The 20213-nt window shown below is 40.9% G+C and overlaps 1 protein-coding gene across 11 annotated transcripts in view; it reads right to left on the minus strand.

Moving 5' to 3' along the window:
• Positions 1-20213, minus strand: part of ARHGEF28 (Rho guanine nucleotide exchange factor 28) — a 350788-nt gene that overhangs the window by 65262 nt on the left and 265313 nt on the right. For all 11 annotated transcript variants that reach the window (XM_044932457.2, XM_044932463.2, XM_025270861.3 and 8 more), the window contains 7 exons: positions 16264-16319; positions 15143-15191; positions 12587-12731; positions 12383-12510; positions 11041-11181; positions 7700-7947; positions 291-413 (listed from right to left, as the gene is read on the minus strand). In XM_044932457.2, coding sequence (XP_044788392.2) covers positions 291-413; positions 7700-7947; positions 11041-11181; positions 12383-12510; positions 12587-12731; positions 15143-15191; positions 16264-16319 — 890 coding nt within the window. The remainder of the gene's footprint in view (positions 1-290; positions 414-7699; positions 7948-11040; positions 11182-12382; positions 12511-12586; positions 12732-15142; positions 15192-16263; positions 16320-20213) is intronic.

Genomic DNA, 20213 nt, shown 5'->3' on the forward strand with positions numbered 1-20213 from the left:
GACTCTTCTGACTTATTACTTGTCACAGCATGAAGCAGCTTCATAAGATACGACAAAGGTGCTCCGAAGTATGGAGAACATGTCTTCACAAATATAAATACAAAAGTAAATGATTTGGGAGAAATATTTTACTAACACAGAAAAAGCAGTCTTCTATCTTTGCCACACACATATCACTTCCTTCTTCCCTGAAAAACAGTATCTAGATGTGAACCTTGCTTAGATCATGTGAAAAACAAGCATGAACTTTACATTGGCTTACCATTTTGTAAGAGTTTTAAAATACTTGCCTTAATAAAATTCTGAAACTTTTTATTCTGCTGGAGTTCTTTAAAGAGGCTAACAGCCTCTTTGTGATGGCTACAGAATTCCCCATATATTTTCTTCATTTTATTTGCATTTTCTTCTGAAAACTGAGAAAAATAACATTTCAATGATGGTTTGAAAATTTAGTCAGTTCTAAGTGGCTCAGAGGGTAAAGTGTCTGCCTGCAATGTGGGAGACCCGGGTTCCATCCCTGGGTCGGGAAGATCCTCTGGAGTACTCTTGCCTAGAAAATCCCATGGACGGAGGATCCTGGTAGGCTACAATCCATGGGTAGTCGGACACGATTGAGCAACTTCACTTTCACCTTTTAAACACTAAAAAGAACATGCAATTTTCATATAGTTCAATGCATTCTTTGCAAATAAAGAATAAATTCCTGGGATTTCTGACCAGTTCTCTTCCACAGATACCTTTTAAAGAAAGAGTAAGTAATCAATAGGTAAGAGGAAGACATCAACATAATATGATTATATGATATTGAACTAACTCAATTATCAATAGCCAAATGAAAAACATTTGCTATCTTATATGTTCTGTGTGTTTACACAACTTTATAATTTCGATTTGCAGTTTTAATACTTTTATAGATTGAAGGAAGGGTATGGGGCATATTCAGGGATCCTCAGGAAAACCGACATTTACATTGGCTAACTGACCACGTCCACAGACTCAGTGCTCAGTTAGGGACTTGACTTGTCATCACAAATGGATCAAGAGGCAGGTTATTATTAACCAAGATGACAGAGAAAGATGAGTAACCAGAAGGCCAATTTATTAACTGATGGTCACAAGTAGAAACAGGGACTGAGGATTTCAAAAACCTATATATTGTCACCCTGCTTATTTAACTTATATGCAGAGTACATCATGAGAAATGCTGGGCTGGAAGAAGCACAAGCTGGAATCAAGACTGCCGGGCGAAATATCAATAACCTCAGATATGCAGATGACACCACCCTGATGTCAGAAAGTGAAGAGGAACTAAAAAGCCTCTTGATGAAAGTGAAAGAGGAGAGTGAAAAAGTTGGCTCAAAGCTCAACATTCAGAAAATGAAGATCATGGCATCTGGTCCCATCACTTCATGGCAAATAGATGGGCAACAGTGGAAACAGTGTCAGACTTTATTTTTGGGGGGCTCCAAAATCACTGCAGATGATGATTGCAGCCATGAAATTAAAAGACGCTTACTCCTTGGAAGGAAAGTTATGACCAACCTAGATAGCATATTGAAGAGCAGAGACATTACTTTGCCAACAAAGGTCCGTCTAGTCAAGGCTATGATTTTTCCTGTGGTCATGTATGGATGTGAGAGTTGGACTGTGAAGAAAGCTGAGCACCGAAGAATTGATGCTTTTGAACTGTGTTGTTGGAGAAGACTCTTGAGAGTCCCTTGGACTGCAAGGAGATCCAACCAGTCCATTCTAAAGGAGATCAATCCTGGGTGTTCATTGGAGGGACTGATGCTAAAGCTGGAACTCCAGTAATTTGGCCACCTCATGTGAAGAGTTGACTTATTGGAAAAGAACCTGATGCTGGGAGGAATTGGGGTCAGGAAGAAAAGGGGATGACAAGGAAGTCCCCTTCTCAAGGAAGTTCTCAAGGAAGGAAGAGAAGGATAAGATGGCTGGATGGCATCACCGACTCGATGGACATGAGTTTAAGTAAACTCCAGGAATTGGTGATGGACAGGGAGGCCTGGCGTGCTATGATTCATGGGGTTGCAAAGAGTCAGACATGACTGAGCGACTGAACTGAACTGAACCTGTAGAAAAATCTCTGTTGAAAAATCTACAAAGAAACCCACTTAGAATCATAAGCTGGTATGCAGAGAATCTGCTGAATAATGTGAATGCCAGTCTTTCAGACTCTGATGACCCCACACATACACATCCATGTTGAAAATCACTGCAACAGAAACCAAAATACAGCTACACCCCTTTAGAAAGTTCATCACTATTTCTGGACTTTTCAACTTTGCTCACAGTTTTATCTGTTTGAGGCAAATACATCTCAGGAAATAATTCTTAAACCACCAACAAGAATACACAGGTACAAATCTAACAAAACATACAGAGACCTTGTGTGCTAAAAACTACACAATGCTGATGAAAGAAATCAAAGAAGATTTAAATAAATACACCACATCCATAGATTAGAAGATTCAACACACTAAAAATGTCATTTCTCCTCAAAAGGTTTAATGCAATTCTTAATAAACCTAGTAAGTTTTTAGAGATCTAGACAAGATTATTCTAGAATTTATACCAAAGATAAAGGAACCAAAATAGCTAAAAATAATCTTGAAAAATGATAAAGTGAAAGAGCTGTCTACTCAATATCAAGATTTATTATAGAACTTATTATTAGATATATTATTACATAACAAGATTTACCATATACGGTCATAACTATCACTATGGAATGATACACACACATCAACGGAACAAAATAGGAACCCAAAACACCCAACAGATTTTGACAGAAAGCAAAGCAATTTATTGGAAGATGAACAGCCCCGTTCAACAGACAATATTAGAGCAGCTGAACATCCACAGATGAAAATAAAAAAGAATCTTGACCAAAGTCTTGTATTTTATACAAAAATTAACTCCAAATGGATCACAGACTTAAATGTAAAACATAAACCTGTAAAACTTAAAAGTGTAAAACTAGAAAAAGAAACATAGGAGAAAATCTTTGGAATCTCATGCTAGATAAAGGGTTCTTAGACTTGAAACCAAGAGCCTGAAACCTGACATATTGAACTTAACCAAAATTACAGAAGTTACAGATTTAGAGAAAATATTCACAAACTACCTATCTGCCTGAAGGTTAGTCTCTGGAATAGATAAAAAATAACAATATTCAACAGTAAGAAAACAATCCAAGTAGAAAATGGGCAAAAGACAAGGACAGACATTTCACCAGAGAGGACATGCACATATACGCAAGTAAGCACGTGACAGATGTCCAACATCATAAGCCACTGGGGAAATGTGATTTAAACCACAACGAGACACTACTACACACCGCTCAGAAGAGTTAAATAAAAAATAGTGACGATTCCAAATGCTGGTGAGGGCGTGGAGAAACATTGTTGATAGGAATGTAAAATGTTACATCCACTCTGAGAAACAGTTGGCAGTTTCTTATAAAATTAAACATGCAACTACCAACCATACAACCCACAAACTGTACTCCCAGGCACTGATCCCAGAGAAATGATACTTTAAATATGCATACAAATCTGCATGTGACTGCTCATGTGCTCACGTGTGCATGGATTCCCAGAAGGTTCAGTGGTAAAGAATCCGCTGGCCAATGCAGGAGACATGGGTTCAATCCCTGGATCAAGAAGATCCTCTGGAGGAGGAAATGGCAAGCCACTCCAGTATTCTTGCCTGGGAAATCCCATGGACAGAGGAGCCTGGTGGGCTACAGTCCCCGGGGTCACAAAGAGTTGGACACGACTGAGCGACTGAGCACACCAGCAATAACCAGGTGCTCCTGACTAAGTGAATTAAACAAACCGTGGCATATCCACACGACAGCATACAACTGACACACACAGCCATCTGAATGATGGAGAGAACTGTGCTGAATGAAAAACAGTCAATCCAAGAGGGACATACAGTGTATATAATCTGTACAACATATATATGACATATATGTCATGATTGAAATGACAGAGAACAGATTAGTGATGGCCAGCAGTTGGAGACAGGAGAGAAGCAGGTGTGGCTGTGAAGTGGCAGAGGAGGAATCTTCATGATGACAGCAACGTTCTGTAATTTTGTTGTATCTCTATCAGCACCTCAGCCGATACGTAATGAGATTATTATTGGTGGGAAATAATTTTAAAATGCCAAACCCCGGACCCAGTGCTATCAAACAACACTCTAGGTAGGGGGTGGGTACATAGGATATCTCATTCTTAAGTTTTAAGAGGCATCTATGTACCTGAAATTGGAAAACCATTGCTATATACCCACCATGCTCCACATGTACAGAATTCCTCACCAACACAAGTTCCCACTGACTAAATTACCATCACATTCCAGTCAGCCTCCTGAGGTCTGGAGTCTAAGACTGGAATGTGGGATTTCCCCAGACCCGCTCACACGCCCTTCAGCAGCTCGCTCGCCCTCTGTTCCCACAGAACCACTCCCACAGCCGCTGGCTGAGGACTTTGTTACTATATTGTTCAGGAAACAATTTTATTTACACAGTATTGGAAGGAAGCCTGCCACACCGACTAAGCGTGTCCACGAACAGGAACACAAAAGCAGACTTAATCCTTTCTCTGAATACCAAGAATTTCCCCCCAGTTGGAGAAGTGTGTGCTTTATCCCAAAGACTGCCAGGCTTTACCCTGTGCTAACAGTCAGCTTCCCAAAACTTGTCCTCAATTTCCACACAAATTAAATTAAAAACTGGTAGAAATGTGAAACTTTTGTCAACTATGAAAGCGATGAAAGAACAAAAAACTATTTTAAGTGATTAGAATTAAAAGTCATGATTGTATCAAGGGAAGAAAGATAGATGGAAATACTTTCAAATGATAAAATAATTTTGCACTTCATTTTTGGAAGACCTCAGATTCAAGTTCACAAAGACACAATTAGACATTTTAATTCAAACTGTCTTGCAAAGTACTTTAGTCTCTTAACCTGGCACTGTATATGTTTGGGGTGAATTATGAAGATAGAACAGGTCGAGGACTTTAAAGATAAGATGCAAAACATTCAGCACTTTGATTAGGAACTTAACACTAGTGTGGATTTTTACACAGAGACATGAGGGAAAAGATCTGGGGCAATTGTCAGGATTATTTTTTCTTTTTGTGTATTACAAATATTTGTATTTAAGTATATTTAAATGTTTAGTCTATAGACCAACAACTAAACTCCTTTGGTGTCTGTGACAGGGCGAAACTGATATAAAATTAATATTCTGAATGTGACATTTTGGCATCTACTTAGAGAAAGCCAAACTAAAGTAACTAGTGAGAGATATCCATGCCTTTCCTCAAAAAGCCTTAAGCAACTACAAAATATAGTCCTGGAGTGAATACCTGGTGTGTTTGCGGTGGTGGTTTAGTTGCTAAATTGTATCCGACTCTTGCAACCCCATGGGCCGTAGCCTGCCAGGCTCCTCTGTCCATGGGATTGTCCAGGCAAGAATACCGGAATGGGCTGCCATTTCCTTCTCCAGGGGATCTTCCCGACCCAGGAATCAAACCCGGGTCTCCTGCATTGCAGGCCCATTCATTCAATAAAAATTTATAGTACCCAGCACTGTTCTAGGTATTGAAATAGAATAGTAACCAAACACATGAGACTCCCTACCTTACTGGGACTTAAAGACTAGTGATGGTAGCAAGCTTGCCCAGCATGTTCCCATGGTATCTCAAAATAACATATTCTTAACTCAAATCCCAACTATGCCATTTAACAAGATGTGTGAACTTGGGAAAGTCATTACTTCTCCATACTTCAGTTTTAGGGAAAATAATATTTACCTCATTGTATACTGAAGATTTGGAGAAGGCAATGGCAACCCACTCCAGTACTCTTGCCTGGAAAATCCCATGGATGGAGGAGCCTGGTAGGCTGCAGTCCATGGGGTGAGGTAATATAATGGAAGTACGTTAAAAGTCCCAGCCATCTTAAGGCTGCTGGATGCATGTTATTTAACTTCTGCATTAGCATGTTCTGGGGCTTCCCCAGTGGCTCGGCGGTAAAGAATCTACCTGCAATGCAGGAGGCAGAGGAGATGCGGGTTTGATCCCTGGGTCAAAAAGGTTCCCTGGAGGAGGAAATGGCAACCCACTCCAGTATTCTTGCCTGGAAAATTCCACGGACAGAGGAGCCTGGCAGGCTACAGTCCATAGGGTCACAAAGAGTTAGATACGACTGAGAACGCATGCACACATTAGCATGTTTTAAATGGACAACTTCTTTCAGAGAGATCGGGGGCCAATACAAATTGCCAACAATACATCGTTTTTTTATAGATGAGTGGCACAGCCTATTCTCATTGATGCCTCAAACATCCCAAGCACCTAAAAAGTGCCTCCTTCTAATGAAACTTGCTTATCTCTCAGGCATGAACTCCAGGGCTCTCATGATAAGATCTGTCTCACTCCTAAAATTAGGCAGTGCTTATTTTGCAAATACTGATGAGACCATCAAGGGCCAATGAGAGACGCATGTTTTTAGACAGCCCATCACATCAAGAAAAGGGAACCCTCTTACACTGTTGGTGGGAATGCAAACTAGTACAGCCACTATGGAAAACAGTGTGGAGATTCCTTAAAAAACTGGAAATAGAACTGCGTTATGATCCAGCAATCCCACTGCTGGGCATACACACCAAGGAAACCACAATTGAAAGAGACACGTGTACCCCAATGTTCATCGCAGCACTATTTATAATAGCCAGGACATGGAAGCAACCTAGATGTCCATCAGCAGATGAATGGATAAGAAAGCTGTGGTACATATACACAATGGAGTATTATTCAGCCATTAAAAAGAATACATTTGAATCAATTCTAATGAGGTGGATGAAACTGGAGCCTATTATACAGAGTGAAGTAAGCCAGAAAGAAAAACACCAATACAATATACTAACGCATATATAAGAAATTTAGAAAGATGGTAACGATAACCCTGTATGCAAGACAGCAAAAGAGACACAGATATATAGAACAGTCTTTTGGACTCTGTGGGAGAGGGAGAGGGTGGGATGATTTAGGAGAATGGCATTGAAACATGTATAATATCATATATGAAACCAATCGCTAGTCCAGGTTTGATGCATGAGACAGGATGCTCGGGGCTGGTTCACTGAGACGACCCAGAGGGATGGTACGGTGGGGAGGTGGGAGGGGGCTTCAGGATGGGGAACACATGTACACCCGTGGTGGATTCATGTTGATGTATGGCAAAACCAATACAATATTGTAACCACCAATTAAAATAAATAAATACAATACAATAAATAAACAAAATAAATATAATAAATACAATTCAAATAAACCAATACAATAGTAACCTCAAATTAAAATAAATAAATTTATATTAAAAAAAAAAGAAGTGAATTTTCATAAGGAATTCATTTGTGGCTGCGCCTCCTGCTGGAGACAGTGATAGACAGATGGATGAGCCAGGCATCCTGCAACACAGAAGAGCCATTCACTGGCTGTTAAAAGCTTTCAGATATCGGTCTCACATACCAGCATCAAACAAAAGAAAACCAACTGTCAATAATCGTAATGAAATCAATTTCAGTTCCCTGCAGGTTTTGAACACTAGAAAGCCTGTACCTTTAGGCTTTGAGATTTTAAGACTTTCAAACCTTTCTCACCTGTTGTACTAGAATATCTCCAATTCGGCTGATGATGAAATTCCTGTCATTGCCAACACAGGATTCCTGCCTTCGCTCCTTCATACTACAGAAGAAATGCTTGTGGATTTCAAGTAACTCGTCCAGACAGGGGAAGATTTTGTCCACAGTGCTGTGGTCCAGCTGCAGCTCCTCTTTCATCCCCTTCCTGAAGATCTCAGACATGATGAACAGGGTCTGGATGTGATGCAGTTCTGTCTGCATTAGCTCTGAAACAGGTGAGCAGAAACAAGCTTTAAAACAAGTATCCCTGGAGGTTAACTAGATTTACTGTGCTGATCGTTTTGCAATATATATACAAATACCATTAAGTTGTCGTGAAACTAACATAATGTCATATGTCAGTCAGACCTCAGTTTTTTTCAAAAGTATCCCTATTGACCTAAATTTATAGCTAAACACTGTATGTTATACAAATAAAAGAGCAAAGGTTTAAGAATAACAATACTCTTCTACTATTAAATCAGCACGGACTAAATCTTTAATGTAAGCTCAAAATTATTCTCTTCTTCCCAGATATTATAAGAGGATATGTAAAAGTTAAGTCCAATACATACAGAATCCAATGTATCAAACTTTCATAATATAACCAGCTAACATCTTTAGGTACCTTCAGTTGGGAACCAGGTTTTATTTTGTCCTGAATACTCCATAAAATATAACTTAGTTTACCTCTTTTCTTTTTTTTTTTTTTTTTTTTTGCATTGAGCAGGAGCAAAATTTGAAAAGACCCTGATGCTGGGAAAGATTGAAGGAGGGAGGAGAAGGGGACGACAGAGGATGAGATGGTTGGATGGCATCACTGACTCAATGGTCATAAGTTTGAGTAAATTCCAAGAGCTGGTGATGGACAGGGAGGCCTGGTGTGCTGCAGTCCATGAGGTCGCAAAGAGTCGGACACAACTGAGTGACTGAACTGAACTGAACTGAGGAGCACAATTAGCTTGGTGAATTACATTGAATTAAATACAATAAAGTTCCTCAATGCATACAACAGTAGGTCCTTTCCATTACTGGATCTGTCTCCAAAGTTCTACTTTCTCCAAGAGAAGCCAATGTGTTATGATCAAGGGACATCATCAAGAAAGTGAAAACAACAATCCACGTAACAGGAGAAAATATTTGCAAATCATGTATTTGATAAGGGACCCGAGTCCAGAATTTATAAAGAACTCTTATAACTCAACAATAAAAAAACACAACAGTTCAAAATAGGCAAAAGATTTGAATAGATATTTCTCTAAAGAGATATACTAACAGCCAATGAGCAAATGAAAAGACAAGCAACATCATTAGCCATCAAGGAAACACAAATCAAAACTACCATGAGACACCACATTACATATACTACAATAATTGTGATTTAAAGGATGAACAATAAAGAAGCCTTGGTAAGCGTATGGAGAATCAAAACCCTCATACATCACTGGGGTGAATGTAAAATATTATCACTGCTTTGGAAAACAGTTCTTCAAAAGGCTCAACATAAAGTTACCATGTGACCCCCAAATTGGAAACAACCCAAAAGACCCTCAAGTCATGATCGGAAGAACAAAGTGTGGTATATCTGTACAATGAACTATCACTCAACCACAAAAAGGAGCAGAGTGCTGAATTATACTATAGCATGGATGGACCTTGAAAACAGTGTGCTAAGTGAAAGCAGCAAGGCCCCAAACCTAAATATTGTATAATATACACCATACATCCAGAATAGACAAATTCACAGGGACAGAAAATAATGAGTGGTTTCCAGGTGCTGGTGGGAGGGGGCCCAGGGGAATGGCTGCTACTGGGCACAGGTCTCTTTCTGGAGTATGGACCTGCTCTGGAATTAGACAGTGGCGGATGGTTGCACAACTTTATAAATATACTAAAATGTTACAAATATACTAGAATATAGATTTGTACACTGTAAAGGGGTGAACTTTAGATCTCAATTTTTGTGATATATCAATTTTAAAAATACACCATGAGAGAAAACAATAATTCACCATTACTAAGAGCATCAGAAGTGTCGGTTCTAGGCTAATGAGTATTTCCAAACCCACATACAGGTTTTAAAAAAGAATACAAAATATCAGCCATGGAGGGGAAACAAATCGAAATGTGGCTTTGTTTATTATTTTATCATAAACAAAACTCTCTACCCACAATTTATTATTATTATTGTATCCTACCACATTTTTAACACCTACTCTGTACTAAGTATCTACCATGTCACTTCATTTAATCCATTAATCCATTATGACCCCAAATATAAGAATTATTTTCTTATCTTTAAAAGCCAATGAAGAAAAGAGGGTAAACGATTTTCCCTGGAACATAAGACTTTCTGGCCCAAAGGCCCATGCTCTGAACCACACTACATTATAATTCACCCCAAATGGGTTAGACTATTTTTAATAATATATGAAATCAAGAAATAAAAGAAGAAAATTACAATATAACAAACTGCATGAGAAATACTAAAGGGGACAGCACCATCCTTTCCAAAGAAATTCCCTCCTATACAGCTCTAGACTGATTTCACAGCATGCATGCACATCGGCTCATCTGACCTGCATAACCACCTCACACAGGGGAGAAGGGGCCCTAGTCACCACCAGACTTTGTAGTGCTTTGCACACACAGGATTAGTGAAAACTAAGGGCTAGGCTCATATTTAAAGTTAAGGTGCCTTCTTGGAACCACTTTTCAGCATCTACTTTATACTTGAAAAATTTTTAAGCTTCATTTTTTCCTAACTACTCTATCATCTAACCTTCCCTAATTCAGACTGCCTTCACCCCAGATAGCAAGAAATCGTAAAACCTCCCACAACTGAACCCCACCCTCAGCACTGCCACCCACGATCACACGTGATGCCAGCCCAGGTGCTGTCAGTTCCACTGCATCTCGTGAGTGACCGTCCCTGGTGTGTGCAGGCAAACTACAAGGCCGTAAATGCAGCAGCCTTGACTACCCACCTTAAAAATGCAAACATTCTCTGTGATTCTTACAACAGAAGAGGCAAACGAGTAGAGACCAGGCCTAACTCAACTTGAAAAGGGTAGAAGAAATAAAATCTGCTTTGTACCAAGCATGTACAATGCCTCCTTTAAGCCTCACAACATTTTGATCCTGAGCCTCATTATCCCCATTTTACAAAAGGAAAAACTGAGTTTCAGGTGAGTTATTATTATATCTGAAACTAAGTGAGTAGGAAATGGTAGAACCAGGATTTGAACTCCGGCTTGAGTCCATGCTCTTTCCTCTGCACCACACTGCTGCAACCCAGAGACCATGATTATAATGCTTACCAAAAATGACATCCTGTCTTTGGATGACATCCTTCTCCTGCCGACTACAAAATGAAGGGTCCACCACCAGACTCCAAGATTCCGCTTCAAACTCCTGGGCATCACCGCTGAGGTCACTCCACAGAGATGAATCCACGACATCTAACATTCGTTAAGAAAAGAAAAGCTAAAGTGGGTGAACACGTGTAACACAAACAGACCTTCTCAAGTGCCTATGTTTACGGATTCATCGCCCTAAAGAAACCCGCTATGAACATAGAAACAACGAAGTCAAAATACTGTGATACAGAATTGAAACAACTGAAACCAAACTAGTGAAATGGTCCAGATTACTCATGAAAAGCAAAGCAGAATCAGGTATTAACAGCTGCTGTGTGTATACACACACAAAAAAAAAAAAAAAGATTCTTTCATTTGTTTGGCTTGTTCTATTTAAGTTTTATTTTTGGTCATCTGCAGAGTTCACACGTGCTCACACAGTCTTGAACTCACTGATTTCTTGGCCCCATGTTACTCTGCACTGTTCGCTCAACACTGCATCTTGTACATGTCCACTTGGTTTGCTCTTCACTTGCCTTGCTATCCTCAATATAAACATGAAGCAGGGTACGAGGCTGTGAGTCACATGTGAGTACAGATTTTTCTGAGAGAATCTGACAACACACACATACCCCCTTCAGGAAAACTAAATTCTATTTGTCCGAACAGCACCCCTCAGAGAGAATCCAGCTCAGAAAAGTACAGACGTGATGACAATGGACTTAAAATAAGCAGATGTATGGGGAAGAGTCTACCCCTTTCTCTCACCACTCCTCTCCCTTCATTTGGTTTTCCTCTGCCTATTAATACAGCTTGGATACAGCAAGCAATTCCCCAGATTGTCCTCTCCACAAACATGTTTTTAAAAAATGCTTTTATTCCCCCAGAAGTAGGAAGCAACACAAGGGGATAAATATCTTAGAGATCCAGACAAGTCCAGTCTTAAGTAACTGAAATATATATATATATATATTTTAAAGTATGATCCTATTCCAATTCATCAACAGCTGTAAAAAAATTTTAAAGAACATCTTTCTCTTCATGATGTTTATGACACATTCTTTGGAGAGTATGTCCCTTTAAAAAATATATCATGTTCTCTTGGCCACTATCTGGGAGTCTCTTCTGGGGCTCAGTGTTCATTGTTTTTATCAGAAGAACCTGCACCAAAGAGACACCATGAAACAGAATTCTCTTAAACAGAATAAAAGAAAAATGCTTCCATCTTATGTCCTTCAGAAAACATCCCTTTCAGCAAATGCTCACAGAAACCCATGTCAGCGCAAGGGCGTCTTCTCCTCACCTTCCGTTAAGAAGGAGTCCGTGGAGGGGGACGAGCCCATGGGCTGGAACAGCTCGTCAGAGTGAGACCTGCTTCTCCAGCTGCTGCCATCATTCTCGGACTCCAAGGATGCCCCCGGCCTCCTGAAGCTGGAGGGGCAGGGAGGACAGTCAGCCCGGGCTGCCACGCTGAGACTGCAAGGCGTCACACCTCAGCGAGCCTTACCTTTCCAAGGCGGTGCCTGGGACGCTTCTGGACAAGGGATGCACTTGCCCTGCCATCTCCTTCCTCCCGGTTGGCAACCCAATAGGCATGGAGGAGGAAGGATGCAAGGAGAGCCCAGGCGATGGGACGTCTCGAAACGAAGAATCTGGAAATCAGAATGGACACTTCATGATGTTTCCAAAGAGGGCAACGAGTAAAGGCTGTCACTTAAAAGCCAGAAAGCTGAACACTCCAATGGCGGCTTCTAATGCGTTGCAAGCCCAGCCTTGAAACCAGTTTCCTGGCCACATCCCAACACCTGCTGGAAATGTCCCTTCCAGCTCACACCCTTCTGGAACCAGGCTTCAGGCCTGCTTCAGCATCCCCACGTGGAGAAACTGGGGGCAGCTGGGATTCCACAAACAAACCAGAAGATGGAATGGGGAAACACTGGGGCAGCTTGCCCGTAAAATCCTGCTGCACTCCTCAGAGCCAGCTGGAAACAGAGACAAGGTGCTATTAGCACTGTTACGAGAACGCACACTGTGTATATAAACAAGCAGACACACACACACACACACACACAGAGCACGTCAACGGCTTGGAATGATGCTGGCGAGTCTGTTCTTTACGCTGTAAGAATGTCAGGCAGGTGAAACCTGCAAGCCAAGCGGGGATCTTCTCTCTCACTTACCAAAAAATGAAATGATGCTTCAGTACCTTTCTGGTCAGTTTAAAATGTGATGGGCATCTACACATTTGCATTTGATGTGTATTAAAAGTGACTCTCCGAAAATATTTCAATCCTGTATGATTGCTTAGCACACGCCTTTCTCAAGTAAAGGGGGACAAAGACTTATATAGAAACCTAAGACATTACAAAGGATTCTACACATGTATGATTTAATTTTATTCTCATGACTCCTAAGTCAAGAGAAGGAACAGGTGGTATTCTATCAAGTCTAAAATGCTTTTTAGTGATTTTCATGCTTCACCTTACGAATTTGAGGAGTGTCTTCCAGCTGAGGTCAAAGGGACTTCTGGTGAGGAAGCAGGGGTGTGACCAATGTCTGAAGAAGCAGGGGCGTGACCAATGCCACACTTGCCTGCACTAGTTTTCCCGTGTGTAACATCACACGCAGCCACACGTTGCCATCAATTTGCATACTTCCCTAACAACCCTGATTCAGATGGCTTTTAAAACACGGATCACACTGTTGCAGCACTGAAGTGAAAAGTGACCACAAACGTAAAGTGCCCGCCACAGGGCAAGCTATGTAATATGTGAAGCAGAAGAAACTGTGACATCTCTCACGTCAAATCAAAGGATTTTCAAACGTAGGACGATGGTCTGTCTGGTTCTTGCATGCAATGTAAAGACTGTCAAAGGCTGACAATTACTTCAATTTCAACCATGTATAATTCAAGAAAAAACAGAATCACTGAGTTTAACCACATGCAAACAAAACACAGGTATACCCTGAAATTTCAACTGTCATTCTAATGGAACTGATGCAATCACAGCCTCAGGCTGGCTACTAAAAGGTACGAGGTTGCTCTGATAATGAATAACAGAGACTGATAAGAATCTATAGATGCTCAACTTGAGGACTTTATCCTTATCTTGTGATTCTTACGAAGCATGTCTTATGTATTGGTCAAGATAAATATGTGCTGTTGCTAGGAAAACATAAAATTATGTACATTTAATGTAGTGTTCAGGCTTCCCTGGTAGCTCAGCTGGGAAAGAATCCACCTGCAAGGCAGGAGGCCCTGGTTCAATTTCTGGGTTGGGAAGATCCACTGGAAAAGAGATAGGCTACCTACTCCAGTTTTCTTGGGCTTCCCTGGTGGCTCAGCTGATAGAGAATCTGCCTGCAATGTGGGAGACCTGGGTTCAATCCCTGGGTTGGGAAGATACCCTGGAGAAGGGAATGGCTACCCACTCCAATATTCTGGCTTGGAGAATTCCATGGACATGGGGTTGCAAAGAGTCAGACGCAACTGAGCAACCTTCACTTCAATATGGTGTTTCTCTTTCCCCCCAAGAGGCTGTTATCAATAGTGCCCATTACACTAATGTGCATCTTAAAATTGAGGCAACATCATAATACGACCTCCATTCAGCCTTCCCTAATCTAAAAGATCATACAGCACATGTAGCACAAAGGCTACTAAGTTGCCAGAGCTTCTGCAATTCTTGCTTTATTTGTCAAGAAAAATTATGCCAATTTTGCCCAGCATGAGGCTTCCCTGGTGGCTCAGAATAAAGAACCTACCTGCCAGTGCAGGAGACTCAAGTTCAATCCCTGGGTTGGGAAGATGCCCTGGAGAAGGAAATGGCAACCTACTCCAGTATTGTTGCCTGGAAAATCCCATGGACAGAGGATCCTAGCAGGCTACAGTCCATGGGGTCGCAGAGAGTCGAACACAACTTAGTGACTAAACAAGAACAACATGCCCAGCATATGCTATGAAAGGAGGAATAACTGGGCAAATCGGAGAACTGAAAGAGGCAGGGAATGTGTGGTATGTATGAAATGGAAAAAAGTTCTTGCCGTTTTTCATATCACTTACTTCCAAGGATGGTCTGTGGTTTGTTCTTATTATATTTCTCTTGGGATTTCTGTAAAGAACATTAGAAACACAAAAAGAAAGATCAAAGCACCACTCAACTACAAGAACATCCACAGTTAAACAGAACAGGCTTCTTATCTTTGCCATTTTCATGTTCTTTTATTTCAAACAAAGAGGAATTCAAAGCAAAAGACATAAAACGCAACCATGAGAAAAGTGTTATGACAATGAGATGTACACATTGTAAGGGAGGTGCGCCTCCAGAACAGGTCTCAGCAAGAGCCCGGCTTTGGTAAATGCCTGAGGGGACTGCAAATCTCCAGCTCCTGTTCCAACCCAGGCTCAGAGAGGAGTCACGGCATTGCTATCTCCTTCCTACTTGTTCTTTCTGTTCTGGGCTATTCCTCCCACCTACAGGACACGGCGACCTTGAGCACTAAAATGTTACCCTCGACTTTGTGACCTGACAAAACGTGTGTTTCAAATAACACAGGGTTGGAGACCGCACACTTCCCTCTGAAGGGGCCTCGTGCTCACTCACATGCACTTCTGGCCTGGGTTTCCAGTGGGAGACAAAGGACCGTGATGATAAACCCCTCCATCTGCTCAAGCCCACCCCCAGACACTGCGAACGTTCCTCAGTGTTTGGTCCAGCACACCTCAAGCGTGGTTTGGGGACCAGTAGCATCACCTGGGAACACGTCAGAAAGGCAAATTCTCAGAACCCCCACCCAGACCTCCTGCATCAGGAATTCTGGGAGAGGGGCCCAGAAATCTGTGTTTTAACAAGCCCTCCAGGTGACTCTGATGTTGGCTGGTATTTGAGAATGAGTGCTCTAAACTTCATTTCCATACTCACAAGGTTTGCAATGGTAAACCAAGTAGGTCCTGACAGAAAGTCTAACCCACCCATATCATGTAATAAAAACAGAACATTCCCTCTATTTCTACAAGTGCATAGTTAAGTGAATAAGTATACACTTTAAGCATGTGTTATCATTACAATGACCACTTTAAAAATAAATTGAGACAGTAATAGTAGATCTAAAAATATAAACAGATAACACTGAAGCAGCGAGCTACACACAAGCATGTAATATCCACACAGGCTGAGACGTTACCTTGGTACACGGAGGGGCAGCATCTTTACAGACTTTATGTACGTTTCCATTACAGTCTGGAACAAAAGGAGAAGAGAGAAAAACATCCATCTTACTTAAATTAATCTGCAAAGTGAAATGCATAAGGCTACATCATGCCTTTAAGGATCATTATAAAAGTAACAATCCTTGGAGATCAAGGAGATAAAACCAGTCAATCCTAAAGAAAATCAACCCTGAATATTCACTGGAAGGACTGATACTGAAGGTGAAGCTCCAATACTTTGGCCACCTGATATAAAAAGCCAACTCACTGGAAAAGACCCTGATGCTGGGAAAGACTGAGAGCAGGAGGAGAAGGGGGCGACAGAGGATGAGATGGTTGGATGGCATCACCGACTCAATGGACATGAGTTTGAGCGAGCTCCAGGAGATGGCAAAGGACAGGGAAGCCTGGTGTGCTGTAGTCCATGGGATCACAAAAAGTCAGACATGACTTAGTGACTGAACAACAACAATAAAAATAACACGTAAACATTAAAACTATTTAGAAAATTTAAAAAGGAAAGAAAAAATGTTTAAACCACATTCTTGTCCCACCACTGGAGCAGAACACACTGTTAATATTTTAATTTCCTTGGAGATACTTTCCCCCTTCTGCACAAGGTCTTACTGATTACGTCAGCTGAAACTACGCGTGACACACACTTCCGTTTCTGCCTGAGAACTCATGTAGTGCTCCACACCCTTTACTCATCAGGGACCTCTTACATCTGGCAACTGCCTGCTCACACACTGGGGGAAATGCCTATGAGGACGGAAAGAAAGGAAAACGCACTACAATACTAGAAAAAAAATGTACTGTTGGGCTCTGAGAGAATTCCTACTAATTAGAGGAAACCAAATTAAAAGAGAACAGTTAGCAGCTTGCCTACGTTTTATTTCATGAAACAATGTGGCCTCACCTCACTGAAAGGTGGAAGGGAACACTTCTCCTGCCCACAGGCTAGGCTCAGAGACCTCCCTGCATGGGGACAGCTTCCTGCCAGACTGATGTCTTCCTGCCCTCTCCCCCCTCCCACTCCACCTGACCCACCAAGACGCCCTCATCCCATCCGCCCGCACCCCTACACGCTGTGTATAGATGGAGGAGCCTGTGGTTTATCAGAAACTCCATGAGACAAATCCTTCTGGAAGGGGAGACATTCTCACTGAATTCCGTCTAAGCCACGCTGGACAGCAGCTGCAGCCCCATGAGAACTGAGCAGGACACTGAGCCCACACTCTTCCTCCCCCTGCAGGTCTTCCGGGGCATCTAGTCAACACCTCAGTGGCCAATGAGCAGAAGCCAGGCTATCCACGTACTGGCCCTGCAGGCAATCACTGAAATGGGATACTTCCTCCTCACCCCAGAACAAGAGAATGAGACAGGAAAAAGGAGAAGCTAGGAGAGACCACCAAACCAAGTTATACTGAAAATTCACAGCAAGAGGGAGCCACTGAATATTCCAAAATCCAGAAAAAAGAAGAAAAATGCAGGTATGTGCCCTCCCTGAGATACACAAAACAGACCAAAGGCCATATAGGGAATACAGGATTTGACCACAGGCCAACAGGATGAGAGGCAAACGGAGCTTTGTGGGACAAGAAAGCTCTTCAAGGAAGAAAAAGAGCAAGAGTGAGAACTTAAGCTAAACTGAGAAGAATCGATATGACAAAGTATCAAAGCAGTACTATGAAATTAAACTTGAAAGATTCTCTCCAGAACGTGGAGAAAATGCAGCATATAATTATCAAACAAAAGATGTCATACAAAGATGCCAGATAACAGATCACATTTCTCCAAGGAAGAAATCAAAAAGATGAGACCAGAAGTGACAACTGACAGCTACAACTGACAAAAACTTTTATAAGGCTTAAAAAGAACCCAAAAAAGGCAAATAAAAAAGTCTTACTGTTTTCTAGGAAAAAACCATTAAATGGCACCTATTCTAATAGACACATTCTGACAATATCTGTATGATTAAAAAATTAAAAGTCCTCTTAAAAAAGTTAAAAGTTCTCAGTATAATACTAACTGCCTAGATATAAGGGACCAGTATTGGTAAATCTGCAGAGGAAAAGGTTTGGTTGAAGAATTTATTTAGCCAGATAAAACTGGCTACTGTGTGAAACAAAGATATAACCTTAGATACACGAGATTTCAGAAAACAGGTTATTCCAATAAACTTCTTGGGGAAAAAATTATCTGAAATCTTATTGCCTATTAAAAATAGAATCAAAATTAGGAGTTTTTACTGAAGGAAAAATACAGCAAAAGTGAGCACTGACACCAAACTAGAGTACCGCATCTTCAAAGTTACCATAAGTAGAGACACAGAACTGAATACAAATAGCTAATTATTACTGAAACATAAAATTATTCCTAAAAGATGAAACACACTATAAAAATATAATAATTAATTCAGTATACTCATAGAGGCTGGGGTAGGGAAAGAGTAACTATAAGAGAAATAAGAGTATTAAGTTATAAGCCTTCCACAGCTCCTTATTAATACTTATTATCAGTAAATATTAAAAAAGTCTACCTTGCCAAATACCTGGAGAAGATAAAAGCCAACACTATATGGTCTAAACCAGACATCCAGGAAAACAGTGAAGAACTATGAAAGATAGTGGACAGTTGTAAAATTAAATGTAAATAAGGAAAAAATGCTTAATATAAAACAAGTTCTCTCAGTTACATTATAATTACCTATAGCTAAACTAAAGACACACGCCTCAAATTAACAACTCAGAAATAGTTAAGAGGAATACAAACAAAAAGGAAGTCAACAGAATATCAATTTTAGACAATGTAAAATTCTTATAAAAGGCATTTAACTGCCTTAGGGTAATTTTAAGTTTATGAAAGCTAAATTTGCAGTGAAGCTGTGATTAGTAAATTTCTGTGCATCAAATCATGTAACATCAAAATGTAAGTAGTGAAGTCTATTTATAAACAAGGAGAATTTTATAGAAATATTTGTGGAAAACTAGCAACTCAGGCTTTAATAAAGAAGAATACAGACACCACAAGATTTTGAATATTTATATCATTTGTTTTATATCATAGTGTTTTTAAGATTAGATATAGTAATATTCACAGGCAGAACCGAATACACAGAAAAACATAGAAGTCCTCAAGTGCACATGTATGGATGGAAGCAGCACTTCATTAAGATGAAGGTGGTGAGAGTGCCCATGATAAACTGCGAAAGCAACTGGAGAGAGGGGAAGCGAGCACAGTTTGCTCTCAAGAGCCCAGAAGCACTGATGAGAAGCCACCAGAGCAGGAACCATGAGAAAGGAAATGGAAGAGGGACCGCACGGTCTAGGAGGACAGAAAGAGAAGGCACTAAGACTAACATGCCCAAGTTTCTAGCTGGCATCACAAACCCAGCAGGAAGAACAGCCTTCTGCAGGTGGACTGTGAGGTCGGTTTCAGACACCTTGGTCTGGGAGACAAGAAAATCTCTGGACAATGCCCACAGATGGGGTGCGATGGGGACAGTATTGTTTTATATGGTAGCTCTGCCATAATTCTCAAACAGGGCCACGAGTTACATGGGGGCTCAGCCTCCCTATGCAACTGGAAATATGGAAGTAGCAAGTGAGGTATAAAGATGTTCATCTGGGAAGAACAGGTCTAAATACCATATTTTAGAATAAAATATGGGTGACTATACTTAGAAACAATAAAGAGAAAAGAATGAGTGCCTGAGAACCAAGTTTGGAGGGCACTCAAAGTTAGGGCAAAGGAGACCATCCAGGGGATGGACAGAAGAGCAGTGTGCTCTGGAAAAGGGGACATCCTTCTGCATGGAGGGACAATAGACACGGAAACAGGAGAGAGAGCAGGGAGTCTGAGAACAGTAGCGAGGCAAGATGCTCAGACCTGACTAGAAAGTGACTCCGTGTTTCCATCCAGA

This window comes from Bubalus bubalis, chromosome 19 (genome assembly GCF_019923935.1).
Source record: "Bubalus bubalis isolate 160015118507 breed Murrah chromosome 19, NDDB_SH_1, whole genome shotgun sequence".
In the NCBI taxonomy this organism is placed as follows: domain Eukaryota; kingdom Metazoa; phylum Chordata; class Mammalia; order Artiodactyla; family Bovidae; genus Bubalus; species Bubalus bubalis.